We start from the raw sequence: 22,663 nt of genomic DNA, 5'->3' as shown, positions 1-22,663 counted from the left end.
TACGTGGGACCCATTAGTCATTCAAGAAAAATGTGGGGCCCACTAACATGTAGCGCCCACATGTTAGCCCTTCCTTCTTCCTCCTACCGCCTCCCCACTGAGGCCGAGCCGGGCCAGCCGCTCGCTTTCGCTGCCTTCTCGCCCGCCGGCCGAATGGGAAGAAGGGGAGAGATTGAGAGAAAGAGAGAGATGGGAGAGAGAGGGAGGAGGAAGTAGGAAGGACTGCCCCCACATGTCAGTGGGCCCACATTTCTTTTTGTGTGAATGACTAATGGGTCCCACGTATATTTTTTAATTCTATTGTCACGTAAGTGTCACGTCAACGCCACGTGGACCGAAGACTCGGTCAATATCGCCACATAGACGCCACGTCAGTGAAACCACCCCAAAACCGCCGAGGGAGTCAAATTGCACCGGTTTTGCAAGTTCGGGGGGGTTGAGATTTCTGGTATTACGGTTGAGGGATACTACGATTTATATTCAGTGGTCAGTTGAGGGAGTCAAAGTGATCTTATTCCTATATTATCTCCTCTGCTCCGCCGGTTTCCGACTCCGACGAACTGGGCGCAGCGGAGATCGGAGATCGCCAGATCGGGGAGGGAACCAGAGCGCCGCCGCCTTTCGTCCGGTGGGGATTCTCGTCTCGCAGGTGAGGAAGCATCTTTGTTGATTCCACGGTGGGTGGGGGTTGGGTGATCGGGCACGGCGCGTTGGCACGGTAGGTGCTCGATGTTTTACCTCAAAGGCTCAATTGCAGAACACGCAGGCAGGCGCTGTACAACCCCAACGCCGAGACAGAGGAAAAGGCTTGAGGGAGACCTTTTCTAATCCTGCTCCTCTCGGCCAGGTCCGCTCCCTCTTTGTTTGCTGCTAGCAATTTAAATTCCACCGAGGGGTTCTGTGCAAAGTGAAGTAATTGTGATGAACTGAAATTTTCATGCTCCTTGTGCAGTTTTAGATATTGATGAGTAATTTACATTGGATAAGTTATAAGCTATAGGGTAAACCCTCTTCATTTAGGCAAGCTGTTGGAATGCCTTTTTGTTTTAGTTAGGATGTTGGAGGATTGCTTGGGAACGTCGGTACCAACTACAATTCCTTAATTTGGAAATCTTGGGCCCCTGCGAAATGCAAATTTTATGCGTGGCTTGTGATACAAAATAGAGTTTGGACCTCCGACCGACTAGCTGCAAGAGGATGGCCAAATAGTGGAACGTGCCCCCTATGTCGTGCGACGAATGAGACGGCATTTCACCTAATCGCTTCTTGTAGATACACCAAGAGGATCTGGCGCCTAACGGCCAGCTGGGTGGCCTATCATTAATTGGACCCAACTCATTGGGAGCCATGCCAAAGTGTCCAAGAATGATGGGAAATGCTGACTAACATAAATGAAGTGCCCAAGAAAGGATTGAGATCCTTAATCCTACTCATCGTGTGGGAAATCTGGAAGGAAAGGAACCAGCGGATCTTTGAGCATAAGGAAACAGCGGCCCCCAATCTTATGGCGAAGATAAAGGAAGAGGTAAGAACCTGGATCATGGCAGGCGCAAGGCGTCTCGGAGAATTCCTCCCATCTTAGTCATAGTCTCTGTTTTCATGTACAATTTTCTTTTCTTGCCTCTAGGGGCTGTATTTTTTTTACCTCTATATCCAATGAAATAGCACAATCTCGTGCTGATTCTTTTCAAAAAAAAAATGGTGTATGGTACAATTAACAGAGCATTAATTAATGGTCCAATACCCTATTTGAGTCTTCTGTTACTGTGTTTGGTCCTTAGAGTATAATGTATCTGTATGACTGTATCATAGCAACAGACTAGAGTGGACTAACATATGATCTATTATGTATCTTATCATTTTGTGTGTACAGTACAAAACTACCTGACAATTTAAGAGTACAACAATATATACGCCTGGCATCAATAAGGCACCTTCTATGGTATACCACCTGCCAACATGAAAATAGTGTACACATGTATGAACTACATCAACTGAGCTTCACTGATCCCAACTTATTTTCCACTTGCTCTTCTGCAGCGACCTGCCGAAGCAGATTCTTCACATCATCGACCCACCTCTGTTTACTTGTGCTGTTCTCACACTCAAACTCTACTAGACCTTGTGCCGTGCTCAGGCCAAAGCAGCATCTCTCCTCTGTGAAATGTTTCCCTGCCTCAACCCATGTGGGAAGCTCGTTGTACACACCAAAAACCACACCTGCACCCAATTACAGGCAGAATGTTCAGTTCTGAAATTTCATGGACTGACACTCTGTTAGAGTCAGAAAGATATACTACTTTGCAGGTACTGAAACTTACTCTTGTTCTTCTTTGATAGTGCTCCTCCTATGTGTTTACTCTTCAACTTCAATATGACCTGTTATTATTTGGCCATGTTGTTAGTAATTGCTCAGTTCTGTCTGCTAGGTTTTCAGCATTTGCTAGTGTGCAATGAAATATTCCTACCTGTGACCTCTTGTTGATGTATATAGATACTCGTGTCTTGTGTAAATCTCCTGCATCAAGAATGAAATTCTGAACCTTAATTATTTTGATCATGCTTAAGTCCACATGTTGATGGTTTTTTATTCCTAAATGGGTGTTCTAAATGGTGCCCTTTTTTCTTACCTTTTCTTGTGCGTTTCAGTAACTCCCCCTCCTTGCACCAGATGTCAGGACTCCATGAGTGACCCTTCTCATACGGAAGAACACTCGCATTGCTTCTCATCTCTCGCTGCACTCTCTGCTTCATTGTTGCGGCTCCTCGAAGAGCTGTGAAACCAAATGTTCATGTGAACTTAAATTTATATATGAAACATCATATATAGATTTCATCAAGATATCAAATATTCCATACCAGTAGCTGCTGCTGCTGTGAGTGTCATCAGATCACCAGAGCTTCTAACACCAACTGCAGACTGGATGGCACAGGCCACCTGCTCATGGCGTGCCCCCGCGTGCTGCGCGATCTCCACGCAGTGCGAAGCCAATAGCTCGGTGGCCGACACCATGGCCGCGGCCATCTTGGAGGTCTGGATATCTGAGCTCGTGGTGGCCGCGGTAACCGCAGCAACGGCAGCTGCGACCCGGGCCACCGACACCATGGCGTGTACATGGGCCTTCTCGGCTCGCAGCTTCTCTTTGCTGCTCTGCTTGACCCGGCTTGCCTCCTTGTGTTGGAACCACCTCCCAATTGGCAGGTGGTGGCTGCTGATTGAATTCCTTCTTGTGTCTATCTGCAGAAACGTTTGTATAAACGAGATTCAAAATGATTAGACCATGCTGTTCAAACTTATCTAAATTATGTTCTTCCATTGCTTCTTTTCTGACTCTGATTATCTTGCAGATGAGGAGAACAGGAGGAAAAACAAGGGATGGAGAGAGCTGTTGATTGATTACATGTTGCAGATGGCTGGGAACAATGGACGCAGCTACCACAGAGTTTTCCGGTATGGTCATCTCCGGCAGACGCTTGGCGGCAAAGCTCTTCTTGCTCCCGTTGAAAAGGATCTTGGATATCTCTGACGCTGACACGCTCCATGACCTCGACAGGTACTCCATGGGCTCCAATGGCGTCTGCGGAGGCGGTATCGCCGCAGCCGCAGCCTCCTCTTCATCCATCTCAATGCCAAAAGTGTCAGCAATTTCCCTTGGCTTCCAAGCTCTCTCCACGGCCATCCTGGCTACTAGAAGGCTAGAAGGTATTCCTCTCGACTGAACAAGTTGTTGCACTACTGGTACCAAGTGATGGTTCTTTGGTTGCCTGTGACTGGAGTACTACATTTGTACTTATAGTGAAGGAGGGAGGCACACACAAAGCACAAGGAGAGGGGTGTGGAGCCGCCATGCTGAGGAAGGCAGAAAGAACAAAGGGGACACAAGGCTGACAGGTCCCTGGCTTTCCTTTGTACCCTGTCTCCAAGTTTTTCCACTACCTGTGGGGTGGCATATTAGTACTACTCCCTCCTCCCAAAATATAAGGGATTTTGAGTTTTTGCTTATAATGTTTGACTACTTGTCTTATTTAATTTTCTTTTGCAAATATAAAAAACGAAAAGTTGTGCTTAAAATACTATAGATAATAAAGTAAGTCACAAATAAAATAAATAATAATTTTAAATTTTTTTGAATAAGACGAGTGGTCAAACGTTGCAACCAAAAACTTAAAATCTTTTATATTATTGGACGGAGGGAGTAGCAAATTAGCAGCATAGTATACTGCTTGTGTTGCTGTTCTCTAGCTAATTGTTCCCGGCAGTTGAGCTATCTGAGACCTTGGGGGTTTGGCATGCATGTCGATGGTTGTTGGATGAACGGGTCCCAGCCTCACGGGAAGGTACACTACCTGTATGTTTGTATTGTATATGTATTCCTCCTGCATTCAAGCAACCTCGTCATCTGAATTGTTTGCACTTGCAGCAATGTTGCAATACTTCTATTGAGGAACTCCTGTTTTCGCGGGTGCATTGATGGATGCCCTCCATGTCCACGAACATGTTCAGTTCCGAAATTTGGACATTATATATATACATTTATCACGCAGTTCTCTCTGAAATTAAATTTGAGGTGATGATTCGGAAATTTGTGTTATGGTTGCATTTCAGTATCAATCAATTTGAGAGGAGACCCTTGTGAGCTGGACAGTGGTCGTCCGTTGATGCACGATTCTCCAGGACACACATCTGTTTTTCTTATGATCAATATTCAACAGGACAAGGAGTTGAACGCTACTTCTCGGTCTTGGTCCCCTTGTCTGCACCCATCCATTTTGTATTCCATTTTATGCCTCATTTTTTTTATTTCTTTTTCAGGTGTGGGGCTTGATGCTTCTTCATGTCTTTGTTTTATGTAGACCTGTAGGGTATGAGAAGGCGCCATCGCTTTTGTTTGGATCCAAGGGGAGGGTTCTTCCGATCGAGCCTCACAAAATCACCTTGTGTCAAGTGCTTAGGATGCTGACAAATGACAATGACTGCCATCAAGCGGTAAGTTTTCTAAGTTACAATGCAGTAATTTACGCCTCTAACGCAGTAAAAGAAATTTGAAACAGTGCTCGTTTAGTTCATGCTCGATTCAGACAACATAGCTGCTTCAGTTTAAATGTACTCATATGCATATTTCATTAAGAAGGAAAGCTCATATCTATATTCCCTCTGTTTTTTTATATAATGTCATTGACTTTTATCCATTAGTTTCACTGTTCGTCTTATTCAACAAATTACACAAATAAATACTATTTATTTGTTATGTTTTCTTTATCATTAAAGATGCTTTAAGCATAGCTTATAAATTTAATATTTTTACAGAACTTTTAATCAAACGAATGATTAAATGTATGTCCAAAAGTCCATGAAACTGAAAAAAGGGGATTAGTTCTTTCGCATCGCTGTAGCTTAGCTGAAAAAACGGGTGTTGGTTGCATCATGATGCATGGCTACAGTATTAGAGCCAAAGCACGCTTACAGCAGCCGTTGTCATTTTCTAGTGCATGGTGTCGTGTACGCATGCCTTACCTCCCATACTCATTGCATCAGTTCTGATGTAACTACGACTACAGCTGCATCAGTATGATACCTTCGCTATGCCAATTTGTGTGGGGGGTTCCAATTCTCCAATAGAATTAGGGAGTGATCAAGTCATCAAATCATACAGAGCTATTCAAACTTATAATTCTGTTTTTTATATAAAAAAATCTCTTAAAAAAGGGCTATTCAAAGTAAGGTTAGTGGGTGAGTCAAGCATCCCACAAGAAATTGATGAAGCGCCAAAGAAAGAAGCTAAGGTTAGCAAGATCACTAATGATTATTTGTTGGTAGATCGCCCATCAGCAGAACACAGTGGACTGTTAGGTGCCAGGTTTTTCCCAAGCTGCAAGACGAAAACACACTATAGCTTAATTAGCTTGCCCCATGCATCCAAAATCCACAGGCACATTCTGCCGAGCTGAAGAACACATGATATCCTGTGTCCATCCATTGTCGCTGAGTGTGACGAATTGGCTGCCAATGATCCATGGAATCTCACGCTCCTCCTCGTCGCTTTTACGTGTGCGACCGGCCGTATAATTGGCAATAATCATGTGGTTGCCTCTTGGCTCCGTCACAAAACAGCTCACATGCATGGCAGAGAAATTATGCCGACCGAGCGAGTGAGATCATCATGTGTCTTTAACATTCCAAGCAAAGATGCCGTCGCCTTTTGTTTCTCACGATAGATGGCAATGCATCAAGAGGAAGGATTGGAATCGCTGCGCCGCAAGCAAAAGAGGAGCATAACTGTTGGAAAAAAAGAACGATCCAGCGTATAGCATGGGGAAAAGAGGGGTCACTTCAGGTTCGAGTTTAGTAAAACAAAAGCGAAATTTTAGGGTTCTTGAGATGAGATCATGACAAGGTACGGAGAAGTATGACGTCTTCTATAGTAAAAAAGAGAGAGAGAGGTGATATTTCTATGTACCTTTCCGATAAATACCACGTTTTCTAGTATAAGAGAGAGAGAAGTGATATTTCTGGCTACCTCTAAGGAACATACGTACGTAGGATGAAAGAAAATGGTGGTATTGTTTCTTTTTAGAAAAATAGTTTTGCAATGCAACTTTCAAATCCAAACATTTTGACTACACACGGTGGACAATAGTTCCTCTAGAAGAAAAATGGTACTGCTACTATTGATAAAAGAATAGTAAATATGTATGTGCACGCAATTACTATATTCATTTTTAAATATACAACCCTATTAATTGATTTTTGAACATGACATTTGACCATTCATCTTATTCAAACTTCAGTGTAAATATTTTAAAAAATATAAATCATGCTTAAAACATTTTTTAATATAAAAAAATATAACAAAATAAATATAGTAATATCTTTTAGAAAATAAGACAAACTGTCCAGTCATATTAAAAGTCAACAAAATGACAGTATTTTAAAACGGACGTGATACAAAATTATCCCCAGTTAATATAGTTGAATTCCTAATTTTACTTGAATCCTTCCGACATCACTACATTTCCTTAACTCATTGCCTGTTTTTTCTCCCTAGTTTCTTACTCCCTCCATCCAAAATAAGTTCATATTTGTCTCCTCTTTATATCTAAAATAAGTTTATTTTTAAATAAACATTACATTGTAGTTTAAATGTATTGAAAGTAGATAAAGTAGGGATAATTTTATTGAGATTTGATAAAATAGAATATATTTTAGTCCTTTTGTTTTTTTACTGGTATGTGTGGGAGTGAGATGGATAAAAATGAATTATTTTAAGACGAATGTAGTCCTTTCTTTCCCGTATACGATCCCTTTCCCCTCCCCCTTTCTGCCTGGTCCATCCTCCTCTTTGTACGCGTGATTCGAGTCTCTCCTGCTGGTGCTTTGCAACAGTGCCACTAGCAATTAGCTACAGTGTTTAGTAAGAAAGGTGACACGCATTGTGGCTAATTCTCATCTACACTTATACTCTGCTTTTGATCGTGTTTGGCAAACTGCACTGTAAAAAAGCAATGTGAGCAGTGAGCGCACCATGTATGCAGATGATTGCTAGCTGCTGATCGTAGCTAGGTTTACTACTCTTGCATGCTTACACTGCATATATATAAATCATCACAAAGCTAATTAACTATTCTTATGTCATGCAATTGCATCTACCTGATGTTAGCTAGCTAAGCTTGGCGTTCAATGGGATAAGCATTGCGTCTCTTTCTCGCCTGCGCTAAGCTTAGCTTAGCTTTCTTTCTCTTTCGGCTTTGCTTCCTGTGGAAGCGACGGATCCTGTTTCGTCCGTTCACTTTGCATTCGTAAAACAGGGATGCTTAAGAGACCTATTAGCTTAGGGACTATACATGCATGTTTAGCCGGAGATTGATTTTTCTGTCTCGAGGGACATTCCCACAGTTTCTTCCATGCCACATAAATAATTATCAAAAAAAATAAAAATAAGAAAATAAATCAATATAAGATATACTCCCTTCGATTTTTTTATATGACGCTAGCTAGCTCAAAATTAACTAGCCAACGTCATACATATAAATATGGAGGTTGTATTAAATTCGATTTCTATAAGCTATAATAAAATAGCAAATTAAGCTGAAACTAGTTAACGTATATTTGTAGTTATATTTATTATTTTGTATGTCTGTGAAGGGTTGTATTTTATATTAATTTATCTGATCTTTTTTTAAAGAAAAAAATGACTAATAGATGATACTTAAGAAACGAGGAATATCCAAGATGAAAACACTTTCCCTGTTTAGCCATTTTTGTACGTGTGGTTGGTTACAACCGAGAGAAGAGAAAATATCACAGGAGAGAGCCAGCATCTTCTCCATGTCATTTCTCATGGTTTTTTTATACTCTTTTATTGTTTTGTGTGTTGCTCGGGTCGTCAGTTGAGATGCTGTCACGCGTGGCGTTTAAGCTCATCATGCGACAATTATGTTGTTTTTGCGGTGACTGTTTGGGAGGTGACCTTTGGCGATACTTCTTGTCGACTCGACGGCCATTGTTGCACAAAACTGAAATGCACTGGACATCATCTTTTTTTTAAAAAAAAACAAATAAATCAGCACGAGATTATGTTATTTCATTAAATATAGAGAAATCATCCTACATGCTCTGCTGTGAAACTACGTACTTATCTAAAAAAACTACGTCTAAAACAATAATTATGCTTGTTATTCAATGATTAAAACTTCTCCAATCTTAACAAAAATCACCCCCGGGGGGAGGGAACTAATAGTTCATATGTGTGGCACAGTGGCAGTGTGAATCTGTGTTAATTAACCGGGTAATTTATGCTGTACTAGGAAACTAGGCAGAGTACTGATGATGATGGCGTCTAATGGAGAGTGCGAGGCACATGCAAATGTGCAATGGAGGTGGTGTGAAAACACAATGATGCCATGCATGATGGACCTATTTTATTCTACTTGTTGCGCCCTTTCTTGATGCCCTTTAATTTGCAGTTGACACAGATGAGCAGCACACTCACTCGATCCATGGATAAGTAAAGGCAAAATTATAGAGAGAGAGAGTTGCAACTGCATGCGACAATACGACATGACAGTATAATACTCCGTCCGTCCAAAAATATAAGGGATTTTGAGTTTTTTTTGTTTGCACTGTTTGACCACTCATCTTATTTAGAAAATTTATGCAAATATAAAAAACGAAAAGTTGTGCTTAAAATACTTTGGATAATAAAGCGAGTCAAAAAAATAAATAATAATTTTAAATTTTTTTAATAAGACGAGTGATCAAATAGTGCAAACAAAAACTCACAAACGGGGTGAGTATGCTGCAGCGAAAAAGTTTGCACGATACGAGGGTAAACGTGGGCAGGGAGGGGGTGATGACTGATGAGATGAGACCTCGCGTGTGCCTGATCCTGACCAGGGCAGATTTTGCGACTGTTTCGTTGTTATCATTAGACGTCGTTCCACTTTTAGCTAGGGCCGGACGGTAATCAGGTCAGAAGCGTTGCACCAAACCTAGGAATTCCAGGCCACTTCTCGCAGCCACCCAGGAACAACTTGACTTCTTTTTTTTTTCTTTTGCCCCTACTAGAAATGGAACGACTTGACTTATCGCGATAGAAATGTTTTTTTAAGAACTGATAGAAATGTATATGGATGAATTTAGGTTGCGTTTAGTTATAGGGGTGTAAAGTTTTAACGTGTCACATCGGGTACGCCGGTACAAATTAGTCGCAATATGTGCAATTAGTTATTTTTTAGCCTATATTTAATACTCCAGACGTGTTTCCAAATATTCTGTAAATATTCGATATGACAGGGTGTAAAGTTTTGCTAGGGGAAGTAAATAGGGCCTTACTGTGCTATGTAACGTGGGTTGCTGATATTTGATGTGAGATAGTATGTCAGAGGATCTGTTTTCGATGAGCATTCTTCACATTTCCCACACATAACAATACAAGAGAAACACTCGAATGCTATAGACTTTAACTAGTCTTAATGTAATTATCTACTATTTAAATAAACTTTAATGTATTTATCAATCATTTTCAAAAACTACAATATAATGATTACTTAAAAGATGAAATTATTTTGAGACAAATAATATGATGAAAATATATTTATGTTAGGACGGAGGAAGTATTGAATAGAAAAAATGTTATACGTACAAAATTATTCACACAAAACTTTTATGAACGTTGATGTGGCAAGATGGGAGTAAATATAAGATTTTCTGTAACTTTTACAGTTCGATAGTTAACAGCTATATTTGAAAGATTTTTTTAAGTACGCTTGACACGCTCTATCAAAGAAGGCATCGCAACGCTTTGCGAAAGAGAGAGAAGCCATGAAACCTTTTGTTGCGAAGTTGTTGAGCCGTAGAGTTGACCACGAAAATCCATTCCTAAGCCCACCCGATGCCCACAGAACGCGTCTCCACAATTTGGGCTGGATTGTGATACCTGTATCCAATGTACCAACGGTATGGGCCAGTGGGCCGGAAAGGGACAAAATTGTTCTGAAACTGAAAGTACAGACACACAAACAAGACTATCCCATACCCAGCTACCGCTAACCATGATCAGCCACACTGCCACAGCACAGGAAAATGATAAAACATTAACATCAGGGGCACCATAAGTCTCACAATCAGCAGCAATGCAGCATGATAATGGTGATGACCATTTTCAGAAACAAATGTAGTACTGTAAACATACAGCAGGGAACTCAATCCAGGTAAACTTTCACATTGATCCCATTGTCAATCAGGGACTGAACCACCGCCCTTATCTTCCCCTCAAACTTGTCCCGCTCCCTCGGCGTGTAAGTGCAGGTGTAGACGTCAGCCTCCTTGGCCCTCTCTGCCAGGAAGCGACCCACGGCAAGGCAGGCCGGAATGTCCGACCTCGACTTGAGGGCCGCCTTGATGTCCTTGGAGTTGGTCCCGGCCACCGCGACCTGCCTGCACGTCGTGCGGTGGGTGAGGGACGCCGAGACGAAGCGCTTGGAGATGAAGACGTCGAGCGTGAAGGGCTCCATGTAGGCGATGGTGCGCTGCTTGAAGGAGATGTGCTTGTGCGGGTTCTTTGATCTCTTCTCCTTCTTGTATGTGTATGGTTTGCTGTTGTCTTCGTCCATAAAGTCCTCCACACCAAAGAAGCTCCTGGAAGAGCTTAACATCTGGAGAAGAAGAGAAAGCACAGTTCATAGACTACCAGTGAGTGAAAATGAACAAGGAAACACAAATCAAACGATGGCTATCAGCTAGTGCATTAAGACCTTAAGGGTAACTAAATATCAAAATGTTATGTCTTGCGGTGCCATCATATCTGAATAACTGAATTGTGGTGTCACTGTATTCTCAATTTGATTATATGCGCAGAACCTGTGAATGATTGTGGAATAACTCGAAAAGATTAGAAAGCTCTAAGCCCCGAGGAATGCAGGGTCAAATTTCACAAACACAGTTAGCGCAAGGCTGCAAGCTTAGCAGTGTAAATTTCAGATCTGTGAGTTATGGTAATTTTGCACCTTTGTCACTTCCATGTATTTACCACTAAGAAAAGGCTAATTTTAGTATTTGCGAGCATTTAAAGCAATGTGGGATAAATCTAATTCCAGTTACTCAATGTTCATCATCAAACATGATAATCAGATTTGTTCTTGCACATGTGGTTATCTCACAGCAGAAATGTTTATACTACCATTTTTTCGCAAACACATTTATACTACCATTTGAGCTACGACAGATGTATAGCATCGATATCTCATCTGTCAAAACTGATTACAAACTAGACCACTGCGATTATTGATGCCATTGTCTTTCACATTGTTTCCCCACAAAATCCATACGGCGCAGGATTTAAAAGGTGATCTTCGGTGCTACGAAGTAACCAGAAGAATTTTGATAGCCTTTCATCATCATCATAACAGATACAACAATGACTAAATTTCTGTTGTCCCGTAAAGACCAAAGTTAGTACATCAATATTTGTATCTTCACATCACTCAAAAGTGTCTTGTGTTCTTGTTCATGCCAGAGCAATGCAACAACAGATAGCAGTCAGAGAACCAGAGCATGAGTTGAGTTACCTGCCCGCTGTGAAATCTACTCCAACAAGCATGAAGTGCCCCAGGATGGTTGCCTTCTTGAAGAGCATAAGCCCCTCTCCTCCACGACTGGCACAGGATGTTCCTCAGCATCTCTGGAGCCTGACTGGATTCGGGGTTGGGCTAGGGGAGGAAGGGGTCCTTGCGTTGAGAGGGAGACCTCGGCGGCGGCGACGCACCACCGCCGGAGCCACTGGGATGGGACAGGGAGGTGGTCGGATTCTAAAGATGGAGGAGGGGTTAGGAGGCGGTAGCCGCCGGAGGCGGGGAAGCAGGGCGTGCGCGACGGATAAGAGGAGCAGAGGGCGGCGACGGTGGGAGGGTCGGAGGCCGGAGGCGGTGGACGCCCACGGCCGGCGGCGACCGGGAGAGCTGGATGCGGCGGCGGAGGGTGGCACGGGCGAGAACGCCGCCGCCGCCGCACACGGGGACGATGAATACTGGGACCTAATGGGCTGAACTGTGCGGCCCACGTGAACTGCTTAATGGGCCGGCCTTGACAAGCCCATTTCCACTGTCTCCGCCCACGTGGCGTCTCCTCCCTCTCGCCGTCGCCGCCCACTCCGACCTTGTCTCTCTCATCGCCGCCGCCGGTGAGCACCGGCGCACCGGCGCACCGGCCATCGCCTGGCCACAGAGCTCGCGCGAGCAAAGCTGAGGTAATTCAGGTGGTAAATTGCACCTACTCTTTCTTTTTTTAGCTGCTATTTTAGGGATTGTTTTGTTCTAGATGGTTTTCGGTATGAAATTTCGTCGAATTGCAGGTTTGCAACTCCTTTTCTTTGCTCTATCATTTGTTTCCTGGTAAATTTTCAGTGAAATTCCAAACGTTCTATTAACGAATTGTCTATGTGCTCTCTGCTTCTGTATGATTTTACTGTTCATCAATCATCAGAAACCGATTCCTTCCTTTTCTTGCTCATGTGCTTCAATAAATTCTTTTGTTTCCAAACTAGTCCAGCTAGCCCTTGATGGAGAATATACACTCCCAACCACTGTGATGATTACTGATTAGTTCGAACAATGTACATACTCCTAACTTGTCCTAACCATGAATGCTACTGAACATTGCCAAACTTGTCCTAACCATGGTACTTGCTAGCATACAGTAGCAAGAACACCATGGCCAACCAACCTGCCATTGATTCTGCTGCTGATGATGATGATTTCATCCTAAACTAAAGCCAAACAAATTGTCAAACACTGATCAGCACAGTTCAGCGAACTGTTCCTCCCACATCTGATCGATCTCCCTCACCACCACAACCAAAAGGTGGACCGCCAATGAATGAGTGAATGATCCAAGGGGAAACCCTGCTCGCCATGTAATTGCAAGAGGGGGAATCCAATCCAATCCAACCAAAAACCAAGATCGAATCAATGCGTTAGATGGATCACTGCACTGTTCCACTCGTACACATCTTCTGAAAACCCTGACGACTCTCTGCTGCCTGCCTGCCTGTGATGTGAGCATTACTACACCCATTCACTGCCTACACAATACACAGTAGCTGCCTAGCTAGCTGTAACTGCAATGCTGCCCCCTGCTGCCATGCAATGCAAAGCATATATGCATATGTGCAATTGGTCTATCGTAGCTTCCATCAAGCAGATGTGGTGCCTTAGAGTGTGTTTAGTTCACGCCAAAATTGAAAGTTTGGTTAAAATTGAAATGATGTGATGAAAAAGTTAGAAGTTTTTGTGTGTAGGAAAGTTTTGATGCGATGAAAAAGTTAAAGTTTAAAGAAAAAGTTTGGAACTAAATTCGGCGAGAGTTTTAGACCTTTCAGCCGTCAGTCGCACGGACTCACAGTCAGTTTTTACTGATGAAAACCGGTCCGAACCTTCCGGACAAGATCGAAAACACAAAACCTATTGGTTTTTCAGTCTTCTGAAAAAAAAAATCAAACTGATCTCATCAGCTTTGTCCGAATTTCGTCGGTTCTTGTCGGATTACCAACGGTTTCCACGAAATCCTAAGGTACCGTTCGTGAGCAGTTTTCAGTTCGGTATTAGGACCGTCAACCCTGCTCAGTACTCATAGGTTCACAGCTCACAAAGCAGAGATTACAGCAAAAAGAAAGAGATCATTTTGCATATACCACTCTTATTAGAGCAGGTACAATAGCAGGCTATAAGCCAGCTGCAAACATATTTTAAGTAGATAAATAAGGAGAGAGAAGGGCAGCGGGCTACAGATTTGTAGCCAGCTGCAGCACGGACTCCAAGACACAGTGTGTGTATGACAGGTGGGACCAGGTATTAATAGTGTAGTATGTAACTATTGTATGAATGAGCTATTAGATTGGCTATAGATGAATTGGAGCTAATAGTTGGCTATACTATTGAACTTGCTCTTAATGAAATTTGTTTTTGCCGGGTTCTTAATGAAATTTGGTCGGGACAGCAAAAGAACATAAAGAGATCATCAGGAGTTGTAAGGCGTGTTCTTTTTAGAGGTTATTTTTAGCTTATTAGTTAGTTACACACCAAAGCGCGAAATATGATCATCATATGATAAATTAAGTACCATAATTACTAAAAAAATTGAAAAATGGATTTATTTAATTTTTTTTAAAAGCACTTTATATATAAAAAGTTTTTACACTAAATGTACCGTTTAAAAATTTGAAAAGCGTATACGACGAGGAGTAGCCAAGTTCAAGAACAAGCACAGTAGTGTGTTAGTATTATTATGTGGGCATCGTGCTGCAGATCGAGTGAAGAGGGAAAACAGTCACCAAACACACACTGCTTCCTGGGACATGCAAAGGAGGAGAGCATTAACAACGGCATTGATGCCATTACCTACCTACCTCGTGAAACTTTGCCGGCAGCATGAACTGATCATCTCTGATCATGTCGATTCCACGCCCCCATGGTGTTAGTAGAGAATACTAGGCCATCTGCTCGCGTATCTCGTAGACATGATCTTTGCTATCTGCTGAAGCGATCGAGTTTAGGTAGGAATTGGGGCAGTGTGAGTTAACACAACAGTGTGCCCTTATGCCGTGCTTGATTGGCAAATGGATTAAAGAACCGCTTTTCTAAGTACTTTTGACTTGATTAGGCAGAGCTCCTGACCTTGCCCTTTGAAACGAAAACTAATCAGCAACTTGCCGCTAATCCGCAAAGTTTGATTCTTTGTTTTGGATGCAGACCAAACTTTGATCCACAGCAAAGGCCCTTTGGACAAAGAATGTTAGGAGCAGTGCCACTCACCGTACAAAAGTATAATATCGATCTTGGACTTTGGAGTGCTGGAGCCAGTGGCTGCCACTGTTGTACAGTCGAGGTCAACCGAAGAATCACGCAAGGAAACATTCACACAGAGAGAAAATAAAATAAAGAAAAGAGAAGAGAAGAGAGAAGTTTTTAGTGGTAACAATGGCGAGTTCTTGGTCGATCGGTCTCCATTACTCTGCGTCAGTGCAGGCGTGCAGCAGCAGTGCGAGCATTTACTCGCCTCCACCAACTGATTCGCTTCACCGCAATAACTCCCCCCTTCATCCTCACTCTACTACTCGTCTACTACTCCCCCATCGCCATCGTCTCCCACACCTCCGAATTCCGAATCCCTCCTCACTTGCTCCCTGCACTGCAGTGCACCAAGCAGCAGCAGCAGCAGCGACACGGCGACGTGGTGCTATTAATTTCGTCGCCGCCGTCTCGCGCAGCTGCCAGGCCACCACTGTGCGCGCGATGCTCTTTGCCCCCCGCGAAGACGAGCAGCGGCAGCAGCTTCCATGCTTGGCGATTCGATGCCATGTAGGAAGACGAAGATGATGAAGCTAGCGTAGCCTAGTGATGGCTCAACCCGCCATGGAAGGGACGGTGCAGGTTGGAGGAGGAGGAGCACAAGAACCTCGCGGACAGTACGGCGGAGGCGGCAAGAACGGCGGCGACGCCTCCCCGCGCAAGCATGCCGCTGCCGCTGCCGCTGCCGCCTTGCCGCGACACCGGCGATCCAAGAGGTAATCTTTGATTTCTCTCTTCACATTTGCAGTGCAAGTTTGGGATTTTTAACTTGTGCCTAGGAATGGTTACTGTTCTTGAGCCAGTGCTTCTTCCGATCGGAGCCTGGAGCCATGCAAGCACGCGGCGTTGCACGATCAGCGCTGCACCCAAGCAGCACAGGCGACGCCGAGCTCTCATCACCAACCGGACGCGACGACGAGGAAATCCCACGCCGCCGCCGCCGCCGCCGCCGAGGGCTCCTCCATCCACCATGTACTGACGAGAGATCGCAGCAGGGCGAGCGCGTCGCCGAACCATCGCGTCTCGCTGGAGAATGATGTGAGTTTTTTTTTCTTTCGCGAACGCGTAAAAGGATTGCACCGTCAATATATTAGAAGAGAGGAGAATGATGTGAGTGAGGATCGTCATGCAAAATAGCTTAAGCCATGCCGATTTTTGCCTACTATGCAGTTCTGAAAATGATGATTGATTGATTGATTGATTGTTATGTGTGCGTTGTTTCTGAATTCTAGCAGATCAGGCAGCTGCAGCTTAACCTGCATCAGGAGAGGTCGATCCGGATCATGCTTGACCGGGCGATTGGCCGCGCATCCAGCACTCTGTCTCCTGGCCACATGCATTTCCCAGCTCAGGTGTGATGGTTTTCCTGCCTCTGCAGAATTTCCCCTTGCGACTGTTAATTGATTCGTGTGCTACACTGAGCAGATAAATTGAGCGTTTTAATTGTGCTTGCAATGTCTCAGCAATGCTGTTGCAAGTTTAATTGTATCTCCTTGGATAACTGATTAATCCTCTTTAAATTCCTTTTTTTTCCCATGAAAAATCGGTTTAAGGGAACATGGTAATTCAGTTATGATACTAGACAGACATACTTCTGCATTAATGGGATGCCTTGTAATTTCAGTAAAGCAATTATTAAATCAAGAGGGGACAAACGGATAAGTGCTGGCTCCATCATTTTCAAGTTATTGTGTTCAATAAGTGGTTTTTGTTGTCCCTGCAGACAAAGGAACTGATTGCAGAGATTGAATTGCTTGAAGAGGAAATCGCAAACCGTGAGCAGCATGTTCTTACCCTCTACAGAAGCATCTTCGATCAATCTGCGTCTGGAGCATCCTCAGGGCAGAGTTCTGGTCTTTCTTCCCCGGCGCATACCAAGAGTATCAGCTCTAGAACAAGACGGCATCCGAGCATAATATCGAGTGCATTTTGCTCATCTAAGAAGCTCCCGCTCCAACCTTTCCAAATCATGACATCGGTATCGGAGTCGGGGAGATCGAAGAGTACGCTGAAAACCAAGATTAAGCATGAATCTTTCTCAAGTGAAACATTGGATATTCACCCTGCAACCTTCCCACCAGATCCAAGGAAGGTAAAACATCTGACAAGAAAATCAACCTTTTTACAAGCATTTAGCAAAATCCTCAAAACGACTATCATATTTATTTCTGTGTATGTCATGTTGCCAATTTTTAACCTAGTCTTTTATATGCCCTTTTGAGGAATCATAGGTGCTAGTCAATCATCAGCCGAAAATCTATTTTAGGGTGCATATTTCATGTTCATTGTGTTTGATTCAGAAACATGCCACAGTTATGCTTTATTCCCCAGATTTATACCTTGAGCCTGTTGGTTTTAATTCAGAAGATGTTCTAAAAGCAGAAAATCACATATTGGACTTATCTTGACTATTGTTTTACCTTTTCTTCCTTAAAAAAAGCTTCCTTATTCAGGAAGTAGTTCTTTGACTCGGACCCTGAAAGATCACCTCTACCAATGTCCAAGCAAAATATCCGAAGAAATGGTTAGATGCATGGCCTCCATATACTGTCTTCTTCGCACCGAGTGTCCCGAAAACCCTGAAAAGGTCCGTTCACCATTCTTGTCGAGGTCATCAACAAATGTCATTCTTCCTCGGAGAGGAAACGGAGAGGACACTAATTTGTCAAACACCAAATGTACGGTGGAAGTATCTTCAATATCAGCTGATAAGAATCACATGCCAGATGTCTCTTATGCAATTACGCACTACAGGTTGGTCCAAAATAATATAATCTACACATCATGAAAACATAATATATATGCTCCTGACAATAGCATAAGAAATTTCACTGTGTTGTTTTGGGTGCAGGTTGCTTGTGGAGCAGCTTGAAAGGGTTGATCTGAGTATGTCAGAAACCAATATTAAATTGGCCTTCTGGATCAATGTGTATAATTCTCTTGTCATGCATGTAATTGCTGGATACTCTACAGTGGTTACTGTTATTCTTTATACTTATACTTTTAATGCTCTTACTGCTTATATTGATTTGCATATAATTCGCTTGCAGGCATATCTAGCATATGGCATTCCAAACAGTTCTCTGAAAAGAATGGCTCTATTTCACAAGGTGAAAAAGATATTCTAGTAATATCTATTCCTGCAATGTAAGCATACTGTGCTTGCTACCGAATTATTGAGTTTTTCACTTACAAATAAATCACCGTAAGCAGGCTGCCTACAATATTGGAGGCCATGCAGTCACGGCCAATTCCATCGAACACGCTCTACTATGCTGCAGATCTCCACGGATTGGTCGTGTATGTATGACTTGCACTTTCATGCTGAATTTTAACTTGTGCTTCAGATTGTTCATAAGAAGTATAGATAATTTCAGGCTAAAATTCTATAAATGATCAAAAAAATGAAATCATTTTTCCTAAATGAGTATGTCATAAGTATATTTGACATTGATTCTGCACTTCTGAGTTCCAAACCAAGATCCTAAATTTATTCTGTTTGACTGGCCTACTGGTCTAGGTGGTCTTTATATGAACATCAATGAAACAAACCAAAGAACATCACTTATGATAACTGATACGAATTTCACTGCCATGTAGTACATAGCAATCAGCTAAGTTAGGAGTAGCAGAGAAGGCACAATACTGATGACTCACCCTCATACTTGCAGTGGTTTGAATCCATACTGTCGACGGCGATGCGGAAGAAATGCGCAGATGAGAAGCAACTCGTCCAGCTCAAATTCGGCCTGCCGGACTGCCAGCCTCTCGCCCTGTTCGCTCTGTGCACAGGAGCTTCATCTGATCCCATGGTAATTGTCGATTTGACACTGCACAACAAAACCACCGTGCAGCTCCACTGCTTGTTATTGTTCTGAACTCTGAAGAAAATGGCAAGCTAAAAAGAAAAATGTTTCAGCTGAAGGTGTACACGGCGAAGAACATCAGTGAGGAGCTGGAGCGTGCGAAGCGGGAGTTCCTGCAGGCGAGCGTGGTGGTGAGGAAGTCCAAGAAGGTGTTCCTGCCGCGCCTCGTCGAGCGGTACGCCCGGGAGGCCGGCCTCGCCGGCGCCGACGAGCTCCTCGCGTGGGCGCGCGACAACGCCGACGCCCGCGCCACCCAGGACGCCATCCAGCGGCTGTGCGTCGACGCCGCCGGCGGCCGGAGGAAGGCGGCGCAGGCCGTCGAGTGGCTCCCCTACAACGCCAGGTTCCGCTACGCCTTCCCCCGGACCATGGTCGACAAGCCACTCTTCTGAGCAAGAAACAAGCGTACATTCTGATGCTCCAATGTTTCGCGCTGCATTGTTGTTTTGTGATCTTGAGATGAAGAATTGAAGATGAGATGAGATGAGATCAGTGACAAAGTTCAGAAGTGCTACATCTATTTTTGCTGTGCCGTGTACAGAATTGGATTGTTGCTAATATCTAGTAGCAATGGATTCCTTGAGAATGTTGCTGTGTTTTTGGACTGGATGGTTCATTGCAAATGGCAGGTAAGACTGGATCGAGCAATTAAAATGGTTGGTTTGCAAAACATGAACAGACAGAGTACTGACAGTGGCAGCTACGAAGCTATGTGTGTGTGTGAGGGGGGGGGGGGGGGGGGTAAATTATGCATGTGTTTCGCGACGAACACGAGGAAGAAGATAAGCTGGCAGAATCGGCGATTTCGTTGGGGAATGAAACGATTTTCGTTCGGATGCTACGGTACGCTGCACGTCCACTACAGTGACTATGCACTGTCACCGAGTCACTCTACACTGCCCTTTCCTGCCTGCCTGCCTGAACACGGCGTGCGCAGTGATAGCAGCCCTCTCGGATCATGTCTTCTAAATGAACATTTATGCCTTCTTTAAAAATAAAAAAACAAAGTTTTTTTTTAAAAAAAAAGTGAACAGTTTATCGTGGTAAAATGCAACTAGATTAAAGTCCTCTGCCTTAGGTCAGGTGACTTTAGAGTCACTGGTATGTGAGTCCATAACAAAGAGGGCTCAAGTGCCAGTAGTGGCTCAAAGAAATCATGTGATTTAAGTCGAAGAATCTCAATTTAATGCAACTAGGTTTCCAGTTACCACTTACTACATACTCCCGTACATGTGATTAAGGTCTTTTTGAGTTGGTGTTTGAAACTGATGAAGATAAAAATGAAGTTGACTCATGTAAAAAGCAAGAACTGATAGTACATGATTAATTAAGTTTTTATTATTACAAACTTGATAAATGGATATACTTGATATTTTAAAGAAATTTTTATATAGAAAGTTTTCATAAGAAACATACCGTTTAACAGTTTGAAAAACCTGCTAACGGAAACCGAAGTAAAATTTAAATTTAAGGGCTTCGTAACCTATAAAGATCAAAACAAAGCATGCTAACAAAAATCGAAGTAAAATCTAAATTAAGAGCTTCGTAACCCATAAAGATCAAAAGAAGGGCATGTTCGGCTGCTGGGGTTGCGGCGCACTGGAACAGTCCAACAAGCTCTAAGATAGTAGGGACTGCAGCTGCTGCACAGCTTGCAGAACAGGCCCTTAGACTTTTAGTAAATATTGTTAGCTTTTTTATTATTCAACCCTGATAACTGGATTGTTTCCTATCTTTTATCGACATGATGCGGTAACCCCTCCTTCCCCAGTAAGTTAAATCCTTGACACTATAAAGACATAACCTGTATTTACTTAAAGAGTAATTGAAATAATATTTCGTAGTATAACACAGGATAGGCGTTTTGTTCACTGAAAACAAATACATTGGCTTTATTATAAACAAACATGGACATTGGAACTTGTGATAAATATTAAACTTTATGGTGATTAAGGTACATAAGATTGGGAATGGACTAGGAATGTGAGTATGAGATATACTTAACAGTGTAATGGCAATTGATGCATGGTTTCAACCTTAATGGCTCATGTTAAATCTCCAACACGCTTATAGTTTCTTCTTAAAAAATGTTCGGAGTGATGTCTCTCCTTTCAAATTTTATTTTTGTTTGGAGTGTGAGTATGAGATCTAGTCTCTTTTTAGGCTAAGTTCGGGAGACAAGGTTCGTGACCTTGCCTCCTAACACGAAAAACAAAGTAAAAAATTAATGCGAGATTAATTACGCATTAGCTACAAATCATAAAAATATTAATATGATTTTTAAAGCAACTATTTTATATAATTTTTTTTACAAAATATACACCATTTAACAGTATGGAAAACATGGGAGAGGAGTTGGGAACTCTAAGAAGCGAACTAACCCTAACCAATCAATTAGGTTTTATCAGCTGTTTATGTTTTTTTAAGTTAGATGGTGGTTTTGTGTTTCTATGTCGCGAGAGAGGAGACACGCAGATAAATATTCTTTCAGAGTAATACTAGTAAGAAATACAATAGGGATGCACCAAAAATTATGTTATACATACACATTATCAACTACCTGCCTTCGTGATATAAGTATATTTGCATTGTTTAAGAAAAAGATTAAGATTAAAAAGAAAATATCCCTTTTCAGTTACCTCACGGGTATATTTTTGAATCACATGGATTTCCATCCTAAGCACCCGATGACTGAAAATGTGTCCATCTTCATGGGTTGAAATCAGTGTAATAAAAATACTTATACCACGGAAATAAAATGGGTAATTTGGAACCATGCCATTATAATTTTGCAAAGTTTGAGATATGCCATCGGTATCTCAATGACATATAGGACCCACATGGGTCAATGACATGTGGGTCAGGATATCATATATCAAAATTTGCAAAATTATAATAGCATGGTTCCAATTTTCCCAAAATGGAATAAATTTGAATCTTATAAACATTCATATTTAAAAGCAGAATAAGTAAATGCTGCATTGAGTATACCAAGTGTACATAGATATTCCTTGAGAATAAACGATGGATGGATGGAGATATTATCACGAAGGGTGTGTTTAGATCGGAAGTGTAAAGTTTTTGGCGTGTCACATCGGATATACGGACACATATTTGAGATATTAAACGTAGTCTAATAATAAAACAAATTACATAATCCGCATGTAAACCGCGAGACGAATTTAGTAAGCCTAATTAATTCGTTATTAGTAAATGTTTACTACAACACCACATTATCAAATCATGACGTAATTAGGCTTAAAAGATTCGTCTCGCAATTTACACGCAATCTATGTAATTAGTTATTTTTTCATCTATATTTAATACTTCCTGTATGTATTCAAATATTCGATATGATAGGGTGTAAATTTTTTACAGTGGATCTAAGCAGGGCCGAAGTCAATCTACCCACATGTGGTCCATGGCCCCAGCCTGTAGGTCCATAGACTAGAGTC

General features: G+C 42.4%; 3 protein-coding genes and 2 long non-coding RNA genes across 9 annotated transcripts; 3 read left to right on the top strand and 2 right to left on the bottom strand.

The window, feature by feature from the left end:
* Positions 1-493: 493 nt before the first annotated feature.
* LOC127752882 (uncharacterized) lies at positions 494-1,649 on the top strand. Its single transcript, XR_008012438.1, has 3 exons — positions 494-649; positions 758-847; positions 1,273-1,649. It is a non-coding gene; the product is annotated as an uncharacterized LOC127752882 (long non-coding RNA).
* Positions 1,650-1,825: 176 nt separating this feature from the next.
* LOC127752879 (VAN3-binding protein-like) lies at positions 1,826-3,769 on the bottom strand. 2 transcript variants are annotated; one of them, XM_052278317.1, is made up of 6 exons: positions 3,402-3,769; positions 2,860-3,238; positions 2,631-2,774; positions 2,469-2,518; positions 2,322-2,379; positions 1,826-2,220 (listed from the first exon to the last, which is right to left on the bottom strand). In XM_052278317.1, the coding sequence occupies exons 1-6, from the start codon at positions 3,678-3,680 to the stop codon at positions 1,991-1,993; spliced, it is 1,140 nt and encodes a 379-aa protein (XP_052134277.1). In that variant the 5' UTR covers positions 3,681-3,769; the 3' UTR covers positions 1,826-1,990. The 2 variants fall into 2 exon arrangements, with proteins under 2 accessions (XP_052134277.1, XP_052134278.1); XM_052278318.1 differs by having other exon boundaries at positions 2,469-2,515.
* LOC127752881 (uncharacterized) lies at positions 2,220-12,093 on the top strand. Of its 3 annotated transcripts, none has more exons than XR_008012437.1 (7): positions 2,220-2,307; positions 3,349-3,451; positions 3,555-3,703; positions 3,798-4,338; positions 4,422-4,753; positions 4,855-4,987; positions 12,015-12,093. It is a non-coding gene; the product is annotated as an uncharacterized LOC127752881 (long non-coding RNA). The 3 variants fall into 3 exon arrangements; XR_008012436.1 differs by lacking the exon at positions 12,015-12,093 and having other exon boundaries at positions 4,422-4,498; positions 4,607-4,753; positions 4,855-5,096; XR_008012435.1 differs by lacking the exon at positions 12,015-12,093 and having other exon boundaries at positions 4,855-5,096.
* LOC127752880 (uncharacterized) lies at positions 10,575-12,560 on the bottom strand. The gene is made up of 2 exons (XM_052278319.1): positions 12,067-12,560; positions 10,575-11,154 (listed from the first exon to the last, which is right to left on the bottom strand). The coding sequence occupies exons 1-2, from the start codon at positions 12,175-12,177 to the stop codon at positions 10,702-10,704; spliced, it is 564 nt and encodes a 187-aa protein (XP_052134279.1). The 5' UTR covers positions 12,178-12,560; the 3' UTR covers positions 10,575-10,701.
* Positions 12,561-15,483: 2,923 nt separating this feature from the next.
* LOC127753281 (uncharacterized) lies at positions 15,484-19,888 on the top strand. 2 transcript variants are annotated; one of them, XM_052278760.1, is made up of 10 exons: positions 15,484-16,058; positions 16,146-16,380; positions 16,575-16,694; positions 17,066-17,434; positions 17,783-18,096; positions 18,194-18,293; positions 18,393-18,452; positions 18,556-18,642; positions 19,014-19,154; positions 19,262-19,888. In XM_052278760.1, exons 1-10 carry the CDS (start codon positions 15,892-15,894, stop codon positions 19,598-19,600), a joined length of 1,932 nt encoding a protein of 643 aa, XP_052134720.1. In that variant the 5' UTR covers positions 15,484-15,891; the 3' UTR covers positions 19,601-19,888. The 2 variants fall into 2 exon arrangements, with proteins under 2 accessions (XP_052134720.1, XP_052134721.1); XM_052278761.1 differs by having other exon boundaries at positions 15,485-16,058; positions 16,578-16,694; positions 19,262-19,887.
* The last annotated feature ends 2,775 nt before the right edge of the window (positions 19,889-22,663 follow it).

This window comes from Oryza glaberrima, chromosome 10 (genome assembly GCF_000147395.1).
Source record: "Oryza glaberrima chromosome 10, OglaRS2, whole genome shotgun sequence".
Lineage (NCBI taxonomy): Eukaryota > Viridiplantae > Streptophyta > Magnoliopsida > Poales > Poaceae > Oryza > Oryza glaberrima.
This window is presented reverse-complemented; position numbering and strand designations above follow the sequence as displayed.

Coding starts and splice junctions, on each gene's coding strand:
- LOC127752880 (XM_052278319.1), bottom strand. CDS start 12,177: ATGCTGAGGAACATCCTGTGCCAGTCGTGGAGGAGAGGGGCTTATGCT. Junction 11,155..12,066: donor GTAGATTTCACAGCGGGCAG/GTAACTCAACTC, acceptor CTTCTTCTCCAG/ATGTTAAGCTCTTCCAGGAG.
- LOC127753281 (XM_052278760.1), top strand. CDS start 15,892: ATGGCTCAACCCGCCATGGAAGGGACGGTGCAGGTTGGAGGAGGAGGA. Junction 16,381..16,574: donor GCGTCTCGCTGGAGAATGAT/GTGAGTTTTTTT, acceptor TCTGAATTCTAG/CAGATCAGGCAGCTGCAGCT. Junction 18,097..18,193: donor TATGCAATTACGCACTACAG/GTTGGTCCAAAA, acceptor TTTTGGGTGCAG/GTTGCTTGTGGAGCAGCTTG.
- LOC127752879 (XM_052278317.1), bottom strand. CDS start 3,680: ATGGCCGTGGAGAGAGCTTGGAAGCCAAGGGAAATTGCTGACACTTTT. Junction 2,775..2,859: donor CACAGCAGCAGCAGCTACTG/GTATGGAATATT, acceptor TTGGTTTCACAG/CTCTTCGAGGAGCCGCAACA. Junction 2,380..2,468: donor ACATCAACAAGAGGTCACAG/GTAGGAATATTT, acceptor AAATAATAACAG/GTCATATTGAAGTTGAAGAG.